The 20,235-nt window shown below is 47.1% G+C and overlaps 1 protein-coding gene across 1 annotated transcript in view; it reads right to left on the bottom strand.

The window, feature by feature from the left end:
- Positions 1–2,349: 2,349 nt before the first annotated feature.
- LOC141050989 (uncharacterized) overlaps positions 2,350–20,235 on the bottom strand; it is a 46,567-nt gene continuing 28,681 nt past the window's right edge. The window contains exon 7 of the mRNA XM_073547759.1: positions 2,350–4,362. Coding sequence (XP_073403860.1) covers positions 3,596–4,362 — 767 coding nt within the window. The 3' untranslated portion in view covers positions 2,350–3,595. The remainder of the gene's footprint in view (positions 4,363–20,235) is intronic.

Here is a 20,235-nt window from a genome sequence, read left to right on the forward strand (position 1 = left end):
CTTCATTAGTGTACCAGTCCACTTCCATCAGCGTCACAGTGGCCTGTGATGTGTAGTGGTGGCCCCGGAATTCTGCGCCTGCGGGCTGCAATAGCGCGATTACACTTACACTTGATGTTTCCGCTCTTCTATATGCATTGGCTTCTTATTTCTGTGCAGGCGAGTCACTGTAAGTGGCGAGAGCACCTTATGTCCGTGCACACTGGAGGTCACTGGAGCGGAAGTAGCAGACACAGACAGCGCCTTACATACAGTGCGAGACCCCCCACAGCCTCCCATGCACAGCACGAGCCGCCACACAGCCTCCTTTGCACAGCTTGAGCCCCCACAGCTTCTCATGTACCGCGCGAGTCCCCACACGCCCTCCCATGTACTGCGTGAGATCCCACCCAGTCTCCCATGTACAGCACCAGCCCCCACACAGCCTCCCATGAACAGCGCCAGCCCCCACACTGCCTCCCATACACAGCGCCAGCCCCAACAAAGCATCAAATATACAGCGTGAGCCCCACATAGCCTTCCATATACAACGCGATACTCACATAGCCTATTATGTACATACAAACATCCCTTACACATGAAAAAAAATATCACATACTCACCTTGCTCCCCTTCCCCTGTAACTCTGCTCCTGTCTCAGATGCACTGAGTCTCCGCAGTGCAGAGCTAACACGAATAAATGACATCATCGTATCAGCTGTCTCACACTCTGACTGGTGGAAGAGGTGGACCAAGGATGAGGATAGCGGTGACAGCGGGCGTCATCAGATGGACAGTGGGAGATGGTAGGGTGCGGCCCGTGAACCATTGTTTCAACCCTTCAGATGTCTCGGTCAGTCAGTGGGCTGGATGTGGCCAGCAGGCAGCACTTTTCCCAGGTCTGATCTAGACCAAAAAAATCCAGTTATCAGCATAAGTTCGAGATTTAATAATCTTGTGGAGAACAGGGAACCTCTTGAGTGGAGCTGCATGGACAGTTCAGAAACAGATAGTAAGTTACATGGACGCAAGTCCAGAAGGGTGGGGAGCCCACATAGGTGGTCACATTTTTCAGGGTCAATGGTACATTACCATTAAGAAAAATTAATCACATCTAAAGGAATTAACAGCAGTAAGGAACGTGTTACAAGTTTCACTGAAGTGGATTCCAGGAAGAAACATGGGGGTCATAACCGACCACATGACAATGGTGGCCTACATAAATCATCAAAGTGAGACCAAATCAAGTTCTCTGATGAACGAAGTAATGAAGACCTCCCAGTTAGCTGAACAGAATCTTTCTTTCTTATTTGCCCGCCACTTAAAAAGCCCTATCATAGCTGATACCTAAGCCATCATGCAGTCTGCCAAGGGGAATGGGCTTTGAATCTGGGTATTTTCAGCCTGATCTGTGCCTTGTGGGGACTTCCAGAAATAGACTTACTTGCTATAAGGGAGAATTGTTAAGTTGAAAACATTTTTCCCCTGAATCCAGGGGAACCCCCAAGTGGGGTTGATGCCCTTCTACAGAAGTCGAATTTTCATCTGGCCTATGCATTTCCACCCTTTTCGCTAATTCCAATGGTGATAAAGAAGACAAAAGAAGAGGGAGCCAAGGTCAAACTGATCGACCCCTTCTGGCCCAGAATGCACAGGAATCCCACTCTCCGGCTCCATGTTTTCATCATCTGTTTAAGGAATAAAGTTCACCAAAGAAATTTACGTGTATCAAAGTACCACCTTCTTTTCTTCTACCATCTGCAAGCTTGTTCTTACTTCCCGAAAAGTCATAATGTTTCATCTTTTGCTTGTCAAAAAGCCACGACATTATATATATATATATATATATATATATATATATATAAACGCATGGCAAGCATCCGCATCATGAAAGGTCCAAGGATAATTGTAGGAACATTTTTAACTCTTTAAGAACCCTACTAAGAGTCATAATTTTTTTTTTCCAACCACATAATCATGAGGGCTTTTTTTGCTGGACGAGTAGTAGTTTTTAATGATCCTATTAATTTTACTATACAGTGTACTAAAACATTAGAAAATTATTCCAAGTCAATTCTGTTTCTATATGGTATACTAAAATTGACCTAGAAATATGATCCTCTAGGACACCATGATTACAGCAATACCAAACACAGACTATTTTTTTTTTATTTAAGTGGTGAAAGAAATTTAGTTAGTTTTGCGAGACCTGCAATGTTTTTTATTTTTCATAAATAAAGCTGTGTGAAGGTTTCTCTTTTGGGTGGTTTTTATATTCATACTACTTAACCCCAAGAAGAGGTCATAGGATTATGGAAATGACAGGATCGACAGACATGTTACTGATCTGAATGATAAAAACAAGCGAAATTTTCAAAACATCTTGATTTATTGAGTATTGATTATGAGCGAACGTACAGAAATACACACATTTAAACGCGTCTCACATTCTTTCAATGAGGTTTTTAACGGTTGTCTGAGAAGTGTTATGCCACGCTAAGTGCATTTGAGCATGCAAGTCAACAAAATCCATTGCTTGCAGCAACCTTTGCTATTGCCTACCAATGTCCCATCTGTGCTCGATGAACGACAAGCCTGGTATTGTTGCCAGCCATGATAGCATGTTTAGGCTGAAAGTATCAAAAGCAACATGTTGCCAGGTGTTGTCTTATTGTAAAAACACTTTACGGGAAACTTTAGAGAAATGACCATGCCACTGGTCACTTGGTTCTGCCACCAAAACAATGTAATGCAGATCTTTTCGCATAGGGAATGAAGACTATGGGGGGTCTGGTTATCATACTTTATGCCACCCCATGCCATAATGCTGAGAGTAGCACTGGTGTGATATTCCCTTATGAAGGCCTCTCCATAGCACTGCCCACATGGTCTCCAGCTGAATCTCTGAGTATCATTAGGTCCAAGACAAAAGCAGGACTTGTTATTGACTTAAATAGACCTCCATTGCCATCATGCACTGCACCATGGCAGCCTTTGAGAGTGGTGGTGTGAGATCTGTGGAACACCAGTAGCTGGATGACTGACTCATAGCACAATATTGTGTAAACGTCTTATGATAGTTTATGTATTCACTGCTTGACTACTTAAGCTTGGTATATTGGTTCACGACGTGCAATATTTTCTAAACTGATGATCCATTCATACAGAAGTAGTGCTAACATCTCGGCCTACAAGTGATCTGCCACAGTGATAAACCAAGGTCTTTCAATCAAGGATTATCTTTCTCTCAGTTGGCCACAAGTGGCATGTTGATGATCAAGAGGCAGCACACAATCATCCAACTTGATCAAATTTTTTTTGGTCTTCAAACGGCTAAAAAAAACAGTATTAATCTGGCTGTATTGAAGCTACGCGTTTGAAAGTTTGATCGTTTGTAAAATCTTATGGTTGTCTTTTTTTGTTGTGCAGTTTCAATGTTCAGAGTGATTACTTGGATATCAATTACATTTCAGTAACAAATAATAATTTGTAATTGTATAAATTTTCTAATAATGAATTAATGCTAAAATTGTTTCCTTTTTTGTAGACATGTGACTTTACTAAAACTGTTTTTTCTTGTACATGTTGTCAATAAGATGATTAAAAATAAAAAGCACTAGTATCCAATGTGAGTTCTTTGATGTGTAAGAAGATTTCTTTTCCGACTAAAACATTTCCCACATTCTGAACATGAAAATGGCCTCTCCCCTTTGTGAGTTCTTTGATGTCTAACAAGATCTGTTTTATCGGTAAAACATTTCCCACATTCTGAACATAGAAATGGCCTCTCCCCCGTGTGAGTTCTCTGATGTCGAGCAAGATTTGATTTCTCATTAAAACATTTCCCACATTCTAAACATGAAAATGGTCTCTCCCCTGTGTGAGTCCTCCGATGTTTAACAAGATCTGATTTCACATTAAAACATTTCCGACATTCTGAGCATGAAAATGGCTTCTCTCCTGTGTGAATTCTCTGATGTCTAACAAGATTTGATTTCACATTAAAACATTTTCCACATTCTGAACATAAAAATGGTTTCTCCCCTGTGTGAATTCTCTGATGTGCAACAAGTCTTGATTTAATATGGTAATATTTCCCACATTCTGAACATGAACTTGGATTCTCCCCTATATGAGCTATTTCATGTTCAACAGCCCTTCGGTGACTTTTGCTCTGCATACTGGTCTTTGAAGAAGCAAATGATAGGAACTGTTGAAAAAGGTCAGATGATAGATTTTTTCTGAGATGGGATCGAGGTATACCTGGAATAATGAAATGTTCGCCACATATATCTGGTGAGACACTATGATCATCTGCAGCAAAATCTGAACATATCAGATGTTCCTCTGAGCTCCTGGTACAGTCATCTGCCAAGAATAAAACTGATTTTATTATTTTTCAACAAAACTGTAGGTAAACTATATGAAAATTTTTATTTATATATTTCAGAATGCATTGTAATACGATTCAATTATGAACTGACACAAATAAAAGATTTCAAAGCAGCAGATAATAGATTATGTTGTTAGGGGTTCTAAAACCTGAAGAAAGGAAGGTAGAAGCCATCACAGCCTGGCCTACCCCACGAACCAAGAAGCAGATAATGTCCTTTTTGGGTACAACTAGCTATTATAGGAAGTTTGTCCGAAACTACAGTGCTCTGGCTGAGCCGTTAACTGACCTGACAAAGAAGAAGCTTCCCCAAATTACTTCCTGGACTTATCAATGTGAGGAATCCTTTGGTGCCCTAAAATCAGTATTGATTAGTTCACTTATTCTTCAGGTCCTAGATTTCACTCGCAGTTTTGTGGTGCAGACTCATGCCAGGACTTATGTGCTAGGTATTGTTCTCAGCCAGGTGTACTGGCAAGGTGAAGATCACCCAATTCTCTACCTGAGCAGGAAACTCCTGCCCAGAGAGGTTGTTTATACCACAATTACAATTACAATGGTATAGGAATTATGTGGACTTTGCAAAAACTACAACCATACCTCTATGGGCGCAACTTCGCTGTGATCACAGATCATCACCCATTGAGTTGGCTCAAAAGAGTAGTAGAGGATAATGAGAAGTTTCTCAGATGGAGCATTGTTTTGCAGCATTATGATTTTACAATTCAACCTAAGAAAGGAATTGATTACGGCAATGCTGATGCTTTATCCCGCCAAAGGGGCCGGGCAACTGCATACATGCTAGGAAGGTGACAATAAGTCAAACTCCCATGCACGTTCAAAAGGGAGGAGGGTCTGAAGGAAATGTATAATTGTATGAGAAACTATAATATCAGTGAAATAATGAGTTGAGGCTGCATCCACATAATTGTCTCTACACAAAAGGACATAACATCTGCCTACTTTTATTGCAGGAACTCAGAACCCAGGGGTGGGGGTCTACTCAGAGAATACTGAGAGATATCAAACTTAAGTCCTGGATCCTAGTTTCAAAGGGGTTAGCAAATAGTCAGTACTAGGCAGAATCAGAATATTTCCAATTGATTGTATAGAGAAGCGTGTGGGGGGGGCACAGGATACTTGAAATACAAGCTCCCTGTCCAGTCACCAAACAGCAATTTTTAAATAGTCCAATCAGGTGATCCCGGAAATATGAGCCTATGGTCAGAATTATAAAAAGCTGGGTGGCGCAAAAGAAATTGTTCACATGTGAGGGCTGCCTAGGACGCTGATGTGATCCATAACTCATTTCTCCTTCCCTCAAGGAAAGACAAGATAACTGAAGCTGGAAAAGTTGATATTTTGGTTATTTCTACCTTTTTATTATATATACTGTTTTGCCTATTTGTGTGTCACTTTAGTTTTATCTTTTTATATCTTTTAATGTAAGTCCGGTATATTTTTATATGACAGCTTAAAATCTTTAATATGTTTGATCCTTGTATGCTCTAAAGTATCCTTAGCATTTGAGAGAGTGTGTGACCTTTTGCTTGTCTGATAGTAATATATTTTGGGGACTCGTCAACCTGTGTGTTTGATGAGTGGTGGTGTTAAGTAACTGGGGTGTCTTGACAGTGTCAGGGTGTGATTTATGCTCACTTTATACCAAAAACAGAGATTGACAGCTGGATTGAGTGAGAGGAGTTAAATTAACCCTTGCAGGTGCACCCCACGTCACGTGCCGAGAAGTGTGTGCGTGAACAATATGGCTTGTCCATTTTGGTTCTCAATAAAAGCTAGGATATTACAAAATCTCAATAAGATAAATATCAGATATATCAAAATTAGGTTAAAAGCATTAAGTTACGTACTGGTAACGATATTTTTTGGAAGCCCATGACAGCACCACGAGAGCGGGGATCCGCCCTTCAGGAACAGGAAACCTACAGATACAAACGGGGGTGGCACCTCTTTCACGCATCAGTTGGATTACAGAGCTTGAGAGGACCTCCATGGTTAATGGCACATAATATATACACAACTTGAACAATTTAACCCATGTGAAACTTATAAGTGGAAGAAGTGTGCACCCACACATGAAAGGGAGGGGACTAAGGGTGCTGTCATGGGCTTCCGAAAAATCCTGTTACCGGTACGTAACTTAATGCTTTATTCGGACTCCCATGACAGCACCACAAGAGAATTACAGAGATGTAACACTATCTTAGGGAGGGATTACAGCCTGCAGCACCCTTAACCCAAAGGTGAGATCTGAGGAAGCACCCATGTCTTGCCTATAATGGTTAAAAAAGGTGCAAATGGATGACCACGTAGCAGCCTTACATATCTAGTCGATGGAAACTCCAGATCTTTCTGCCCAAGAGGTTGCCATGCCTCGGGTAGAATGCGCCCTTAAGTTCTGCGGAGCCGGACCGCCACCTGCTGTATAAGCTAGAGAGATAGCCTCCCTAATCCATCTTGCTAATGTACACTTTGAAACTCTAAAACCCTTCCTAGCGCCCTGGAAGGATATAAATAAGGCGCTGTCTTTTTTCCAGGGAATAGTGACAGAAAGATACTCTAATAGACATCTTCTAAACTTCTAAAGTATTAAGTTTTTCCTCCTACTGTTAGGGAGGAAGGAGGGGAGAACTATCTCTTGTGTCCTGTTGAAGTCTGAGGCAACCTTGGGCAAGTAGGCAGGGTCTGGCCTAAATACTACCCTATTGACCAAAATCTGCGCGTAAGGAGGGTTTCTAGAGAGTGCATGGATATCGCTTATTCTACGTGCTGATGTAATAGCTACCAAAAAGGCTACTTTGAGGGATAGAATCTTAATTGAGGGAGATACCATGGGTTCAAACAGAGCCTCTGTCATAGCCATAAGGACTAAGTTCAAGTCCCATGGTACGCACCTTACCCTGTGTATGGGCCTAGATTTGCCAGCTGCTTTATTAAATCTGGATATCCAGTATTTTTTTGCGATATCACAAATAAGGCACCAAGGGCTGAAACCTGCACTTTCAGTGTACTAGAAGCTAGACCTAATTCCAGACCCTTCTGCAAGAATTCTAAAATCTGCCCTATAGGAACCCCCTCTTCAAGTCAAAAGTGGCTAGAAATTGTTTCCAGGTTCTAGCATAGATTTTGGTTGTAACTGAATTTCTACTTTTCAGAAGGGTGTCTATTAGATTGGGTGAGAATCCTCTATCCTTCAATAATGCCCTTTCAAACTCTACGCCGTCAGGTGGAGCCCTGCAACTCGCGAGTGATTGACTGGGCCCTGGAAGAAAAGATCTGGAAGTACCCAGGGGACGCAGACTACCATTGTCCTGAAAAAGCCCTGAAAACCAAGCCCTTCTGGCCAGAATGGGGCAATAAGAATGATCCTTGCCCTGTCTTCTCTGATCTTCCTTACTACCAGAGGTAACAGGGATCATGGGGGGAAAGCGTAGGGTAGGCCAGATCGAAATCCCACTTCCTCAGTAAGGCGTCTACCACAAGAGGTTTCTCCCTGTAAGGTACTCCTGGGGTGGACTCACTAGACCGTGGCAACGAACCCCCCAAGGGCGAGCTGACCAGGTGGACCACCCCCTATACAGGGAGTGTATGGGGCAGGACCACGGGGGACTATCACCACGGTAGCCGGTACCCGGGAAGGTCAGGGCGGTCAGAGAGGTGGATCCGAAGGACAGGCACTGGACAGACGACACGGCTCGGAGACACAGGAGAGACGGCAAGTCTTGGCGAGACAGGAGGAATGGCAAGGCTTGAAGACACAGGAGGGAAACGGGCGAGGACTGAAGCCACAGAACCTAGGAGAGGAAACACAAGAGGAGCAAGGTAAATGCACGGAAAAGGCAGGGGAGCGCTAGGAGAGCGGCCAGAGTCACTAGCAAATACTAATGATAGTCAGGCATCGCCTCCAGAAGGAGGCGGCCTGATATAGGGAGAGCGAAGGCCTGCCGGGTCATGACCTCCAGCTGGAGGAGGAGACGCGCGTCCTCAGGCGGGGGAGAGCGCGCGCCCGGCCATAGTGAGGAGACGCACCCGCCGAGGAGGAGGAGCGGGAGCGCGCACCAGGGGGCCGGACAGAGGCAGGCGTGGGCCGTGGACGGGGGACCGGGAGAGGCCGCGCCGAGGCCCGCAGCGGCCGGTGAGGCAGAGAGGTGACCCCCGGAGAGCGGGTGAGCCGGGGCCGGAGGGAGGTAAGAGAGGAGGTCCGCGGCAGCCGCCGCGTGACAGTACCCCCCCCCTTACGCGCCCTCCCCTGCAGACCGGACAAAAATTTAGCCAGGATTCGAGGAGCTTGGATATTCTCCTGGGGTTCCCAGGATCTCTCCTCAGGACCAAAGCCCTTCCAATCAACCAAGAAAAAGGTTTTCCCTTTTTGCTTTCTCATGGCCAAAATATCTCTCACCTCAAATACATCGTCTGCGGCGGCAGGCGGAGGTGAGTGAGGAGCTTCAGAAAGGAAACGATTGAAAATAACTGGCTTAAGCAAAGACACATGGAAAGCATTAGGGATGCGGAGAGAGGCGGGAAGACGCAATTTATAGGAGACATCATTAATACGGGACAAGACCTCAAAAGGTCCAATATAGCGGGGACCCAGTTTGTGGGATGGGACCTTGAGGCGAATAAACTTGGAGGCTAGCCAAACTTTGTCACCTGGGTGATATGGTGGGACATCCAGGCGCCTCTTGTCTGCGAATCCTTTTACCCGGTTACGCACCAACTCGAGAGCGGTCTTGGTCTCCTGCCAGATCCTGGAGAATTCGCCGGACAGAAGATCAGCCGCCGGTACACCCAAGGCGGGGGGAATTGGTAGAGGTACACCAGGATGTAGACCGTAGACAACAAAAAACGGGGATTTGCCAGAAGATTCACTGATGTGGTTATTATAGGAAAACTCAGCCCACGGGAGTAATTCAGACCAGTCGTTCTGGTGGATATTAGAAAAGTGCCGGAGGTAGTTCACCAAACTCTGATTCGTCCGTTCTGCCTGACCGTTGGACTGTGGATGATAAGATGAGGAGAAGTCAAGGGTGACATCCATCGATTTGCATAGAGCTCTCTAGAAGCGAGAGGTGAATTGGACTCCTCTGTCCGAGACAATATGTTGGGGCAGACCATGGAGACGAAAGATGTGCTGGACGAAAATCTTCGCCAAGGCGGAAGCCGATGGCAAGCCAGGCAAAGGGATGAAGTGGGCCATTTTAGAGAATCTATCCACTACTACTAAGACGACAGTACACTTGGCAGAGGAGGGTAAGTCCGTAATAAAGTCCATGGCAATGTGTTGCCAAGGCGACGAGGGTACTGGAAGTGGATGTAGAAGACCAGAAGGCAGCTGCCGAGGCACCTTGATCTTGGCACACGAGAGACAGGAGGCGACGAAATCCCGGACATCCTGGGAAAGGGTCGGCCACCAGTAATAGCGGGACACCAGAAGAAGTGTCTTTTTATGGCCGAGATGACCTGCCAGTTTAGAAGCATGGCCCCAGTGGAGGATTCGTCTTCGGTCTGTCTCAGAAACAAAAGTCTTACCAGGTGGGGTAGCGAGGAGAGAAAGCGGAGCCACGGTGATGAACCTGGATGGATCCAAAATATGTGCAGGTTCCTCCTCGACATCCGTGGAAAGAGAGGACCTGGACAAGGCGTCGGCTTTGAGGTTCTTGTTGCCTGGACGAAAATGCAGATCAAAATCGAATTGGCCAAAGAACAGAGACCACCTGGCCTGCCGAGGGTTGAGTCTTTGTGCAGACCGCAGGTACGCCAGATTCTTATGGTCTGTGTAGATTGTGAAGGGATGTGCGGCGCCCTCCAACAAGTACCTCCACTCTTCTAGCGCTAACTTGATGGCAAGCAGTTCTCGGTCTCCGATGGAATAATTCCGCTCTGGGGTGGAGAAGGATTTTGAAAAGAAACCGCACGTAACGAGCCTGCCGGAGGAGGACCTCTGAGACAAAACAGCTCCGGCTCCTGTTGCGGATGCATCCACCTCAAGGACGAATGGTTTGTTGACCTCAGGGCGACGGAGTACGGGGGCCGTGGCAAAGGCACGTTTCAGAGATAGAAAGGCTTCTTCTGCTTCAGGGGTCCAGACGTGTGGGTTGGCTCCCTTACGGATCAAAGATGAGATAGCGCCAGTCAAAGAGGAGAAATGGGAGATGAACTGCCGGTAGTAGTTTGCGAAGCCGAGAAAACGCTGAATGGCTTTCACCCCTTGAGGACGTGGCCAGTTAAGCACGGCCGAAACCTTCTCAGGATCCATACGCAGACCAGAGTCGGAGATGATATAGCCCAGAAATGGGAGAGAGGACTGCTCAAAGGCACACTTCTCCAACTTGGCGTACAGACGATTCTCCCTCAAACGGAACAGGACGCGCCGGACATCTCTTCTATGAGTGGACAGATCAGGAGAAAAGACCAGGATATCGTCGAGGTACACAACCACGCAGGAATACAGAAGGTCTCGGAAGACGTCGTTCACAAATTCCTGAAAGACTGCGGGAGCGTTGCATAACCCAAAGGGCATGACGAGATACTCATAGTGTCCATCTCTGGTGTTGAAGGCGGTCTTCCACTCATCTCCAGAGCGAATACGGATGAGATTATAGGCTCCACGGAGATCCAATTTAGAAAAGATTCGTGCCCCACGCAGCCGGTCAAACAACTCGGGGATGAGAGGTAGCGGATATCTATTCTTAACGGTAATCTCGTTGAGACCACGATAGTCAATACAGGGGCGCAGGGACCCGTCTTTTTTCTTGACAAAAAAGAAGCCCGCTCCAGCGGGGGAGGAAGACTTTCGGATGAAGCCCCTAGCCAAATTCTCCTGTACATATTCGGTCATGGCCTGGGACTCGAGTGGACTCAACGGATAGATCCGCCCTCGGGGCGGAGTCGAGCCAGGAACAAGCTCGATGGGACAATCATATTGCCGGTGCGGAGGAAGGACCTCTGCTTCCTTCTTATCGAAGACGTCCGCGAAGGCCCAGTAAGCCGAAGGCAAGTCCGCAGGGCCCGAGACAGGAGACGAGCATTTGAGGGGTCGTACTGGGCGGAGACATCTGGTCTGGCAGAAACGGCCCCAACGAAGGATGTCTCCGGAGCACCAATCCAGAACAGGTTCATGCATCCGCAACCACGGAAGACCCAGAAGCACGGTGTGGGACAAAGACGGCAGCACGAAGAAGGTTATCTTTTCACGGTGCAAGACCCCGATCTGTAAGTCCAGCTCTTCAGTGACCAGGGTAACGGCTTCGCGCAAGGGAGCACCATCGACAGAGGCTAACTGCCGGGAACCTCCAAGGACCTGACAGGTATCCCTAATCTCTTCACCGCCTCGAGTTGGATGAAGTTTCCCGCAGCCCCCGAATCAATATAGGCTAACTCCGAAAAACGTTTGGAGCCCAGGAAAAACACAACAGAAAGGGTCAAGGGTAGAGAGGTGTCAGTGACACCTAGGGAGGCCTCTCTTACCTGTCCTAGGCGGAGGAGTTTCCCGGCCTCACAGGACAGGAACGTAGGAGATGGGAGGCGCTGCCACAATAGAGACAAAGGCCATGAGCGAGTCTGTCCTGGCGGCGAAGCTCCGCGGGCCTTAGTCGGTCCACTTGCATGGGCTCGGGAGCTGTGGCTGCGGCGGAGGACCGTGAGCGTGGTGGGCTGTGTGTAGGAGGAGAAAAACGATTGGGCCTTCTCTCCCTGGCGATCTCGCGGGAACGCTCCCGGAAACGCAGATCAACTCGTGTTGCCAGCGAGATGAGGTCCTCCAAAGTCGAGGGTGTATCCCGGCCTGCCAGCTCGTCCTTGATTCGGGATGATAAGCCTCGCCAAAAAGCCCCAACCAGGGCCTCATTGTTCCACCCCAGCTCCGAGGATAACGTACGGAACTGGATGGCGTATTGTCCAACCGAGAGGGTACCCTGGCGCAGGCAGAACAAAGACTCGGTAGCAGAGACCAGGCGACCGGGCTCATCGAAGACCTTACGAAAGGTCTCCAAGAAAGTCGCGAGCTGGGAGACAATCGGGTCATCGCGTTCCCACAAGGGATTCACCCAGGACAGTGCCTCACCCTCAAAGTGAGAAATCATAAAGGCCACTTTGGCCCGGTCGGAGGGATACTGTAGGGGAGCCAACTCGAAATGCAACTGGCACTGGTTGATGAACCCCCGACAGAGTTTGGGATCTCCGCTATAACATGGGGGTTTAGCCAACCGGGGAGAGGCGTGTGGAACTGCCACAGGTGCCGGTACTGCGGCTGCCGCCTGTAGGGCTAGTAAGCGGTTATCTACAGAGGCGATGTAGTTCAAAATATGGGCCTGGGTGTCGCGCTGCTGGGCCAGTTCCTGCTGCAGGCCGGAGATCTGGGAGGCAACTCCCGGATCGGAGGTCTGCAAAGCGGAAAGTCGGGAATCCATCGATTTGAGGAACGACATGATCCTCGCCTGGTTCTCACGAAGGAACAAAAGTTCCTTTTGGGTCGGGGTCGAGGTACCAGCGGGATCCATGGCCTGACTATACTGTAAGGTACTCCTGGGGTGGACCCACTAGACCGTGGCAACGAACCCCCCAAGGGCGAGCTGACCAGGTGGACCACCCCCTATACAGGGAGTGTATGGGGCAGGCCCACGGGGGACTATCACCACGGTAGCTGGTACCCGGGAAGGTCAGGGCGGTCAGAGAGGTGGATCCGAAGGACAGGCACTGGACAGACGACACGGCTCGGAGACACAGGAGAGACGGCAAGTCTTGGCGAGACAGGAGGAATGGCAAGGCTTGAAGACACAGGAGGGAAACGGGCGAGGACTGAAGCCACAGAACCTAGGAGAGGAAACACAAGAGGAGCAAGGTAAATGCACGGAAAAGGCAGGGGAGCGCTAGGAGAGCGGCCAGAGTCACTAGCAAATACTAATGATAGTCAGGCATCGCCTCCAGAAGGAGGCGGCCTGATATAGGGAGAGCGAAGGCCTGCCGGGTCATGACCTCCAGCTGGAGGAGGAGACGCGCGTCCTCAGGCGGGGGAGAGCGCGCGCCCGGCCATAGTGAGGAGACGCACCCGCCGAGGAGGAGGAGCGGGAGCGCGCACCAGGGGGCCGGACAGAGGCAGGCGTGGGCCGTGGACGGGGGACCGGGAGAGGCCGCGCCGAGGCCCGCAGCGGCCGGTGAGGCAGAGAGGTGACCCCCGGAGAGCGGGTGAGCCGGGGCCGGAGGGAGGTAAGAGAGGAGGTCCGCGGCAGCCGCCGCGTGACACTCCCTCAGATTCAGAGAACAGAACTTTTTTATTTTTCTGTTCTGTCCGGTGGCAAAGAGGTCTACGTCCGCTTGACCCCACATACAGACAATTTGGCTGAAGATGGCTCCATTCAGACACCACTCTCCCTGTCTTAGTGTATTGCGGCTTAGAAAGTCTGCTGTGGTATTGTCTTTTCCTCTTATGTGTAGCGCTGTCAAAGATAGAAAATGTCTTTCCGCTGTCTGGAAAAGGCGTTCTGCTACTTCCATCGGAGCCTCGGATCGGGTCCCACCTGGGTGGTTGATATAGGCCACAGTCACCTGGTTGTCCGAGAGAATTTCTACCTGGAAAAGGCAATGGTCTGCCGAATTGCCTATAATCAAGAAGTTGTCTAAGCAGGGAACAATTAAGATGTCCGACTCTCGAAGGTGGGCCAAAACTTCAGAAATTAACTTCGTGAAGACTCTTGGCGCTACTGAAAGGCCAAAGGGGAGGACTCTATACTGGAAATGCCTGACAACGCCATCTATGGAAACAGCCACTCTCAAGAAGTGTTGGTAATTTGCATGAATAGGCACATGGTAGTACGCGTCCTTTAAATCTAAAACCACCATAAAACAGTTTTGAAACATCATTTATTGCTGAGCCAACTGTTTCCATTTTAAAGGGTCGAGCTACCAGAAACCTATTAAGGGACCAAAGATTGATAATGGTGCTGTAAGAGTTATCCAGTTTCCGAGCCAAGAACAGGGGAGAGTAAAAACCTCTACCCTCCTCGGATTCCAGAACAATCTCTGTTTCAAGGGCTGACTGTTCTATCTGAGAGGGATGGACAGGAGTCATCTTGAACTTATCCCCTGGGACCGAAAGGAACTCAAGCTTTAGTCCTGCAGATATTACCAACATCATTTGGGTGCAGGGTGTGATAAGAGACCAGGCAGGATAAAAGGCCGATAGTCTACCCCTTACGGGGACCGCTAGTCTTTGGGATGGTTTTTTACGTTCCCGTGACGAACGCCTAAACATGAAGACAGTACCTCTCTTCTTCTTCTTTATCCCATTTGGAACGGTCTCTTGTTGGTCTTCTCTGACCAAATTTTCTCCTGTTGAAAGGACGTTGGTAAGAAGAAGACGCTAGGTTGGGGAATCTTTTTTTTTAATCCCCTGCCTTATCCAGCAGCTCGTCCAGGACTGAACCAAAGAGATACCCCCCTTCACATGGAATGGAACAGAGCTTAGATCTTGCTTGGATATCACCTGGCCAGCATTTTAACCACAGCGCTCCGCGGGCCGCGTTGGAGGCCCACTGCCCTTGCCGCCATCCTGACTGAATCCACTGAGGCATCCGACAGAAAGGCCGCGGCCCCCTGAATTGTTGTAAGGGCTCCCAGAATTGTGTCCCAAGGTGCTCTCTCTTTTAGCTAGGACTCAAGTTGGTCTAGCCAGACCATCATAGATCTGGCCGTGCAAGTGGATGCCACTGCAGGCCTCAGGGATCCGGCCGCCATCTCCCAAGTTGCTTTAAGAAAGTCCGCTTTTCTATCTAGGGGATCCTTAAGGGCCCCCATATCCTCAAAGGGCAGGGACGATCTTTTTGATGCTTTGGCGACTGCTGTATCTAACTTAGGGGCTTTATCCCAGACGTTAACGGCCGGGTCACCAAAGGAGTATCTCCGCTTGAGGGCCGGAGGGAAGGAGCCCTTCTTTTCTGGTCTCTTCCACTCCCAGAGAATCAGTTCTTGAATCTTTTCATTCAAGGGAATGGATCTACGTTTCTTTTGATCCAATCCCTTAAACGTAATGTCTTGCATGGACAGTTCTGGCCAGGGTTCCACTATCCCCATTGTTCCCCTGACTGCCTTTACTTGTTTATCTACACTGTCTAGGGGCAGGCAGAAGCGTCCCAAATCTTCCTCGAAGGAAGAAGCCGAGAAAGATGATTCAGGGGAATCGTCATCTCTCCTCCAGTCTACTGATGAATCTGATTCTGGGAGATCCTTTTGCCTAGAACTTTCACCTTGAGTCAGGGATTTTATGGACTCCCTTACTTCTGTCCTGATGATGTCCCTCAGACTTGAGGTGAAGTTGGAAGTCTCTTCTGCCACCTTAGGGGACTATTAATGGGCAATATAGACTCTCTAGAAGCTAACGCGGCTCCCGCCTCCTGAGACCTCACCGTCTGTTGGATACGGGGAGGCATAATCTTTTTGGACAAGAGTCCGGTCAGGGGCATCTAAAGAGGGTGCATTCTCTGTGCCTTGCCTTTTCTGTGCATTTCTTCCCCTAGGAATATAAAACATAAGGGGGAGGTTGCATCACTTACCAGTGTTTGCAGAAATAGGTACCGGAATACGAGGGGGGAATTTCTCAACTGATGCTGGTGTCTGCTCTCTGGAAGAGCTCCTCCGGTCACTCAACTGGCCAAAACTTGCATCCCGGTTTTTTTGTCAGGTCTGAGGCTTCTCCATAGTCTGCTGCTCTGTAGCTTCTTCTGGCTGCAGTAGCTGCTCATCATCCATTGCAAGGAAAATGGGCCAGAAGCATGGATCCCCCTGCTTGTCAGCCATATATACCTCCCCCTCCGGTATCTGGGTGAGCAGGTGATGCCGCGCCTCCTCCCTGGCATCCCCTGCCCCCGAAAGTGCCTGAGTCCCAGTGGGATCTAAATCAGGGCTCAGGTCCCCTAGGATGGCGGCCACCATTTTCCTGGCGCCAGAAAACCCCCACGCATGCAGAAGGGAGTCGATGCCAGTGACCCGGAAGCGACCGCCGGCTCCGCCCCCCGACGCCGCCGAACCCACCAGAGGCCGCTCTGGGACGCCCGGAAGAGAGCCGCAAGTGCCCCGCATCAAGACACCGCCGGACCCGGGTAACAGGGAGCCCCCCGCACCCCAGTGCCACAGGGAGCCCAGGAGATACTTACCTCAATGCTGGCTACTTCCACAGACGGCGATCCTCCGGACCCCGCTCCCTGTTGCTCGCTCACTGTTGTGCCATCCATCGAGGACCAACATGGCTCTTCCAAAACCCCCGTACCGATCGAGGTCAGAGACCCCCCCGCTACCTGAGCCGACTGGCCGGGCCTGGGGACATCCTGTAGTCTGTAGGATCCAGTCTCATCAGGAAAAGGAAACCAACTGATGCGTGGGAGAGGTGGCCGCCCTTTTTTTTTCTCTCGTGGTGCTGTCATGGGAGTCAGAATAAAATGCAGGGGAAATGCAGAATGATAATGTAAACTCCCCATTAAGTATTACCAGCCTAACCCAAGAAGAAGTGCAGAACTGCCTTAGTAAGATTAAAATTGACAAATCACCAGGCCCTGATGGCATTCACCCTCGGGTATTAAGGGAGTTAAGTAATGTGATAGACAGGCCTCTATTCCTTATATTTAAAGACTCTATAGAAACAGGGTCTGTTCCTTTTGATTGGCGGCAAGCAAATGTGGTACCAATATTCAAAAAGGGGTGTAAAAGGGAACCTGGAAACTATAGGCCGGTAAGCTTAACATCTGTTGTGGGTAAAATTTTTGAAGGGTTTCTAAGGGATACCATTATGGAATATCTCAATGTTAATAAATGTTTAACTCCATATCAACATGGATTTATGAAGGATCGCTCCTGTCAAACTAACCTGATCAGCTTCTATGAGGATGTAAGCTCTCAAATGGACCAAGGAGAATCATTGGATGTCATTTATCTCGACTTCTCTAAAGCATTTGACACTGTCCCACATAAAAGATTGGTAAGTAAGATGAGAAAGCTTGGGCTAGGGGAAAATGTGTGTAGATGGGTAGGTAGCTGGCTTAGTGATAGAAAACAAAGAGTGGTTATTAATGGTGCATACTCAGACTGGGCCAGGGTTACTAGTGGGGCACCACAGGGTTCTGTATTGGGCCCCCTACTATTTAATATATTTATTAATGATCTAGTGGATGGCTTACACAGTAAAATATCAGTATTTGCAGATGATACAAAACTATGTAAGGTAGTTAACACAAAGGAGGACAGTTTACAACTACAGACAGATTTGAGTAAATTGGAGAATTGGGCTGAAAAATGGCAAATGAGGTTTAACACAGATAAGTGTAAGGTTATGCACATGGGAAGGAGAAACAGATGCTACAATTACTTACTAAATGGGAAACTGCTGGGGAAATCAGACATGGAAAAAGACTTAGGCATCTTAGTCAATAAGAAGCTAAATTGGAGTGCCCAGTGTCAGGCAGCTGCCACCAAAGCAAATAGGGTCATGGGATGCATTAGAAGAGGTGTGGGGACATGAGATGAAAACATAATTCTCCCTCTGTACAAATCACTCGTCAGACCACACTTGGAGTATTGTGTGCAATTTTGGATGCCGGTGCTCAAGATAGACATTACTGAACTTGAAAGAATTCAAAGGCGGGCTACTAAAATGATAAATGGAGTTGGTTCACTACAATACCCAGAAAGGTTATCAAAATTAGGTCTATTTACTCTAGAAAAGAGAAGACTTAGGGGAGACTTAATATATATGTACAAGTATATCATAGGGCAATACAGAGATCTCTCCAATGAACTGTTTGTACCAAAGACTGTGACAAGAACAACGGGGCATTCTCTTCGTTTGGAGGAAAGACAATTTCTGCACCAGCATAGAAGAGGGTTCTTCACGGTAAGAGCAGTGAGGCTCTGGAATTCTCTTCCTGAGGAAGTGGTGATGGCCAGCTCACTGAATGAATTTAAGAAAGGAATGGATGCTTTCCTTGTGAGTAACAGTATAGAAGGTTACGAATAACATAATATTATAGGTAGATGGTTGACGCAGCTTAGGGGAAGGAATTTTTTCCCTATGGAGAAAATTGGCGTCTACTCTGTGGGTGTTTTGCCTTCCCCAGGATCAACAATGCAGAACAGCTGCACTAAAAATAGGCTGAACTAGATGGACATAAGGTCTTCCTTCAGCCTTCAAAACTATGTTACTATGTTACTATGTTAAAATTAACTTTAATTCTAGAAGTCTAAAATCAAGTTAAACAATGTGTAGTACAAACACTCAAATGGTGCATATGCGCAAAGACAATGGGCCCAGACAATGAAAAAAGCTGGTATAGGTTATTCCAAGAAGTGAAAACAATGAAATACAATCACCCCCTACCTCACAGGAAAGGAGGAGGGGGAGGGGTGGGGTGTTTGTTATGAACCAATGGCTTGTGCAGATTACTATATAGATCTTAAACCTACCACTTATCCTACCCTTCAAATGGGTTCAGACATGCAAATATACCCCACCTTGATGTTATCACTTATAGCCCATAATCCACAAAGCCCATATACTTGTTGTTTACACAAGACTACGTGCTGCCTAAATCGATATTTTTAAAGCATGTTTAAAAATAATTTCACAGCACAGATGTATGGTGGACCGGTTGTTCTGGAACCTTCTACCCTTTTACTGGGAACCAGGCCTACCGGGCTTCCAAAAAGCTTTCAGAAGCTAGTAAATTACTTATGTATGGCCACTAAAATCTACATTGCGGCAAAGTGGAAGTCACCCGCACTGTCAATACCTATGGTGAAAGAGAAGATGAACAACATTATGTTATATGAAAGAATAGAAGCAACTGGAACCGACATGTGGGATTCTTTCTTCAGGATCTGGCATACCTGGATGGAGCTTCACTCAGATAATCGACTGGATCAGGCACTGAGGCTCTCTCCGTAGCCAACTGAGAACTGATCACGGCCTGGGATTCATATAAGATCCTACAAAAGTGGGTTGCATAACCACTTTAAATGCCCTGGATTGGTTGTTGATGATACCATTATAGATTATTGGATATTGTAAATTTAAATCCTTTGTGTCTTTCCCTACCCCTGTCTATGTCCTGTCTTCCATTATATTATTTGAAGTTTATTGAATGTATGTTAAATTGTTAGTTTTTACACTCCCTTGCATGGGAGTTCATAACTTGGACTTGGTTTAATAAGTTTCTAAATAAAAATTTATTGAAACTAAAAATAATTTCACCAGACAAATGAGTGTTTTGCCCACTCATCATTTTCATATGTAAATGCACCTTAAGATTCTGCAGTTATTAAGCTTGCACTTATGTTTTTTTATATTGAAGTTTCCTTCTTATGAGAAACTACAGCTGTTTTCTCATGGCTTAGTAAGATAGACCCTGCAGTTCCTCCTCTTCCAACATTTATAGTGCCTTGCGAAAGTATTTGGCCCCCTGGAACTTTTCAACCTTTTCCCACATATCATGCTTCAAACATAAAGATACCAACTGTAAATTTTTGGTGAATAATCAACAACAAGTGGAACACAATTGTGAAGTTGAACAAAATTTATTGGTTATTTTAAATTTTTGTGGAAATTCAAAAACTGAAAAGTGGGGCGTGCAATATTATTCGGCCCCTTCACTTTCAGTGCAGCAAACTCACTCCAGAAGTTCATTGTGGATCTCTGAATGATCCAATGTTGTCCTAAATGAATAATGATGATAAATATAATCCACCTGTGTGTAATCAAGTCTCCATATAAATGCACCTGTTCTGTGATAGTCTCAGGGTTCTGTTTGAAGCACATAGAGCATCATGAAGACCAAGGAACACAACAGGCAGGTCAGTGACAC

The sequence above is a fragment of the Dendrobates tinctorius genome, unplaced genomic scaffold (genome assembly GCF_039654945.1).
Source record: "Dendrobates tinctorius isolate UK_male_01 unplaced genomic scaffold, ASM3965494v1 ptg000155l, whole genome shotgun sequence".
Lineage (NCBI taxonomy): Eukaryota > Metazoa > Chordata > Amphibia > Anura > Dendrobatidae > Dendrobates > Dendrobates tinctorius.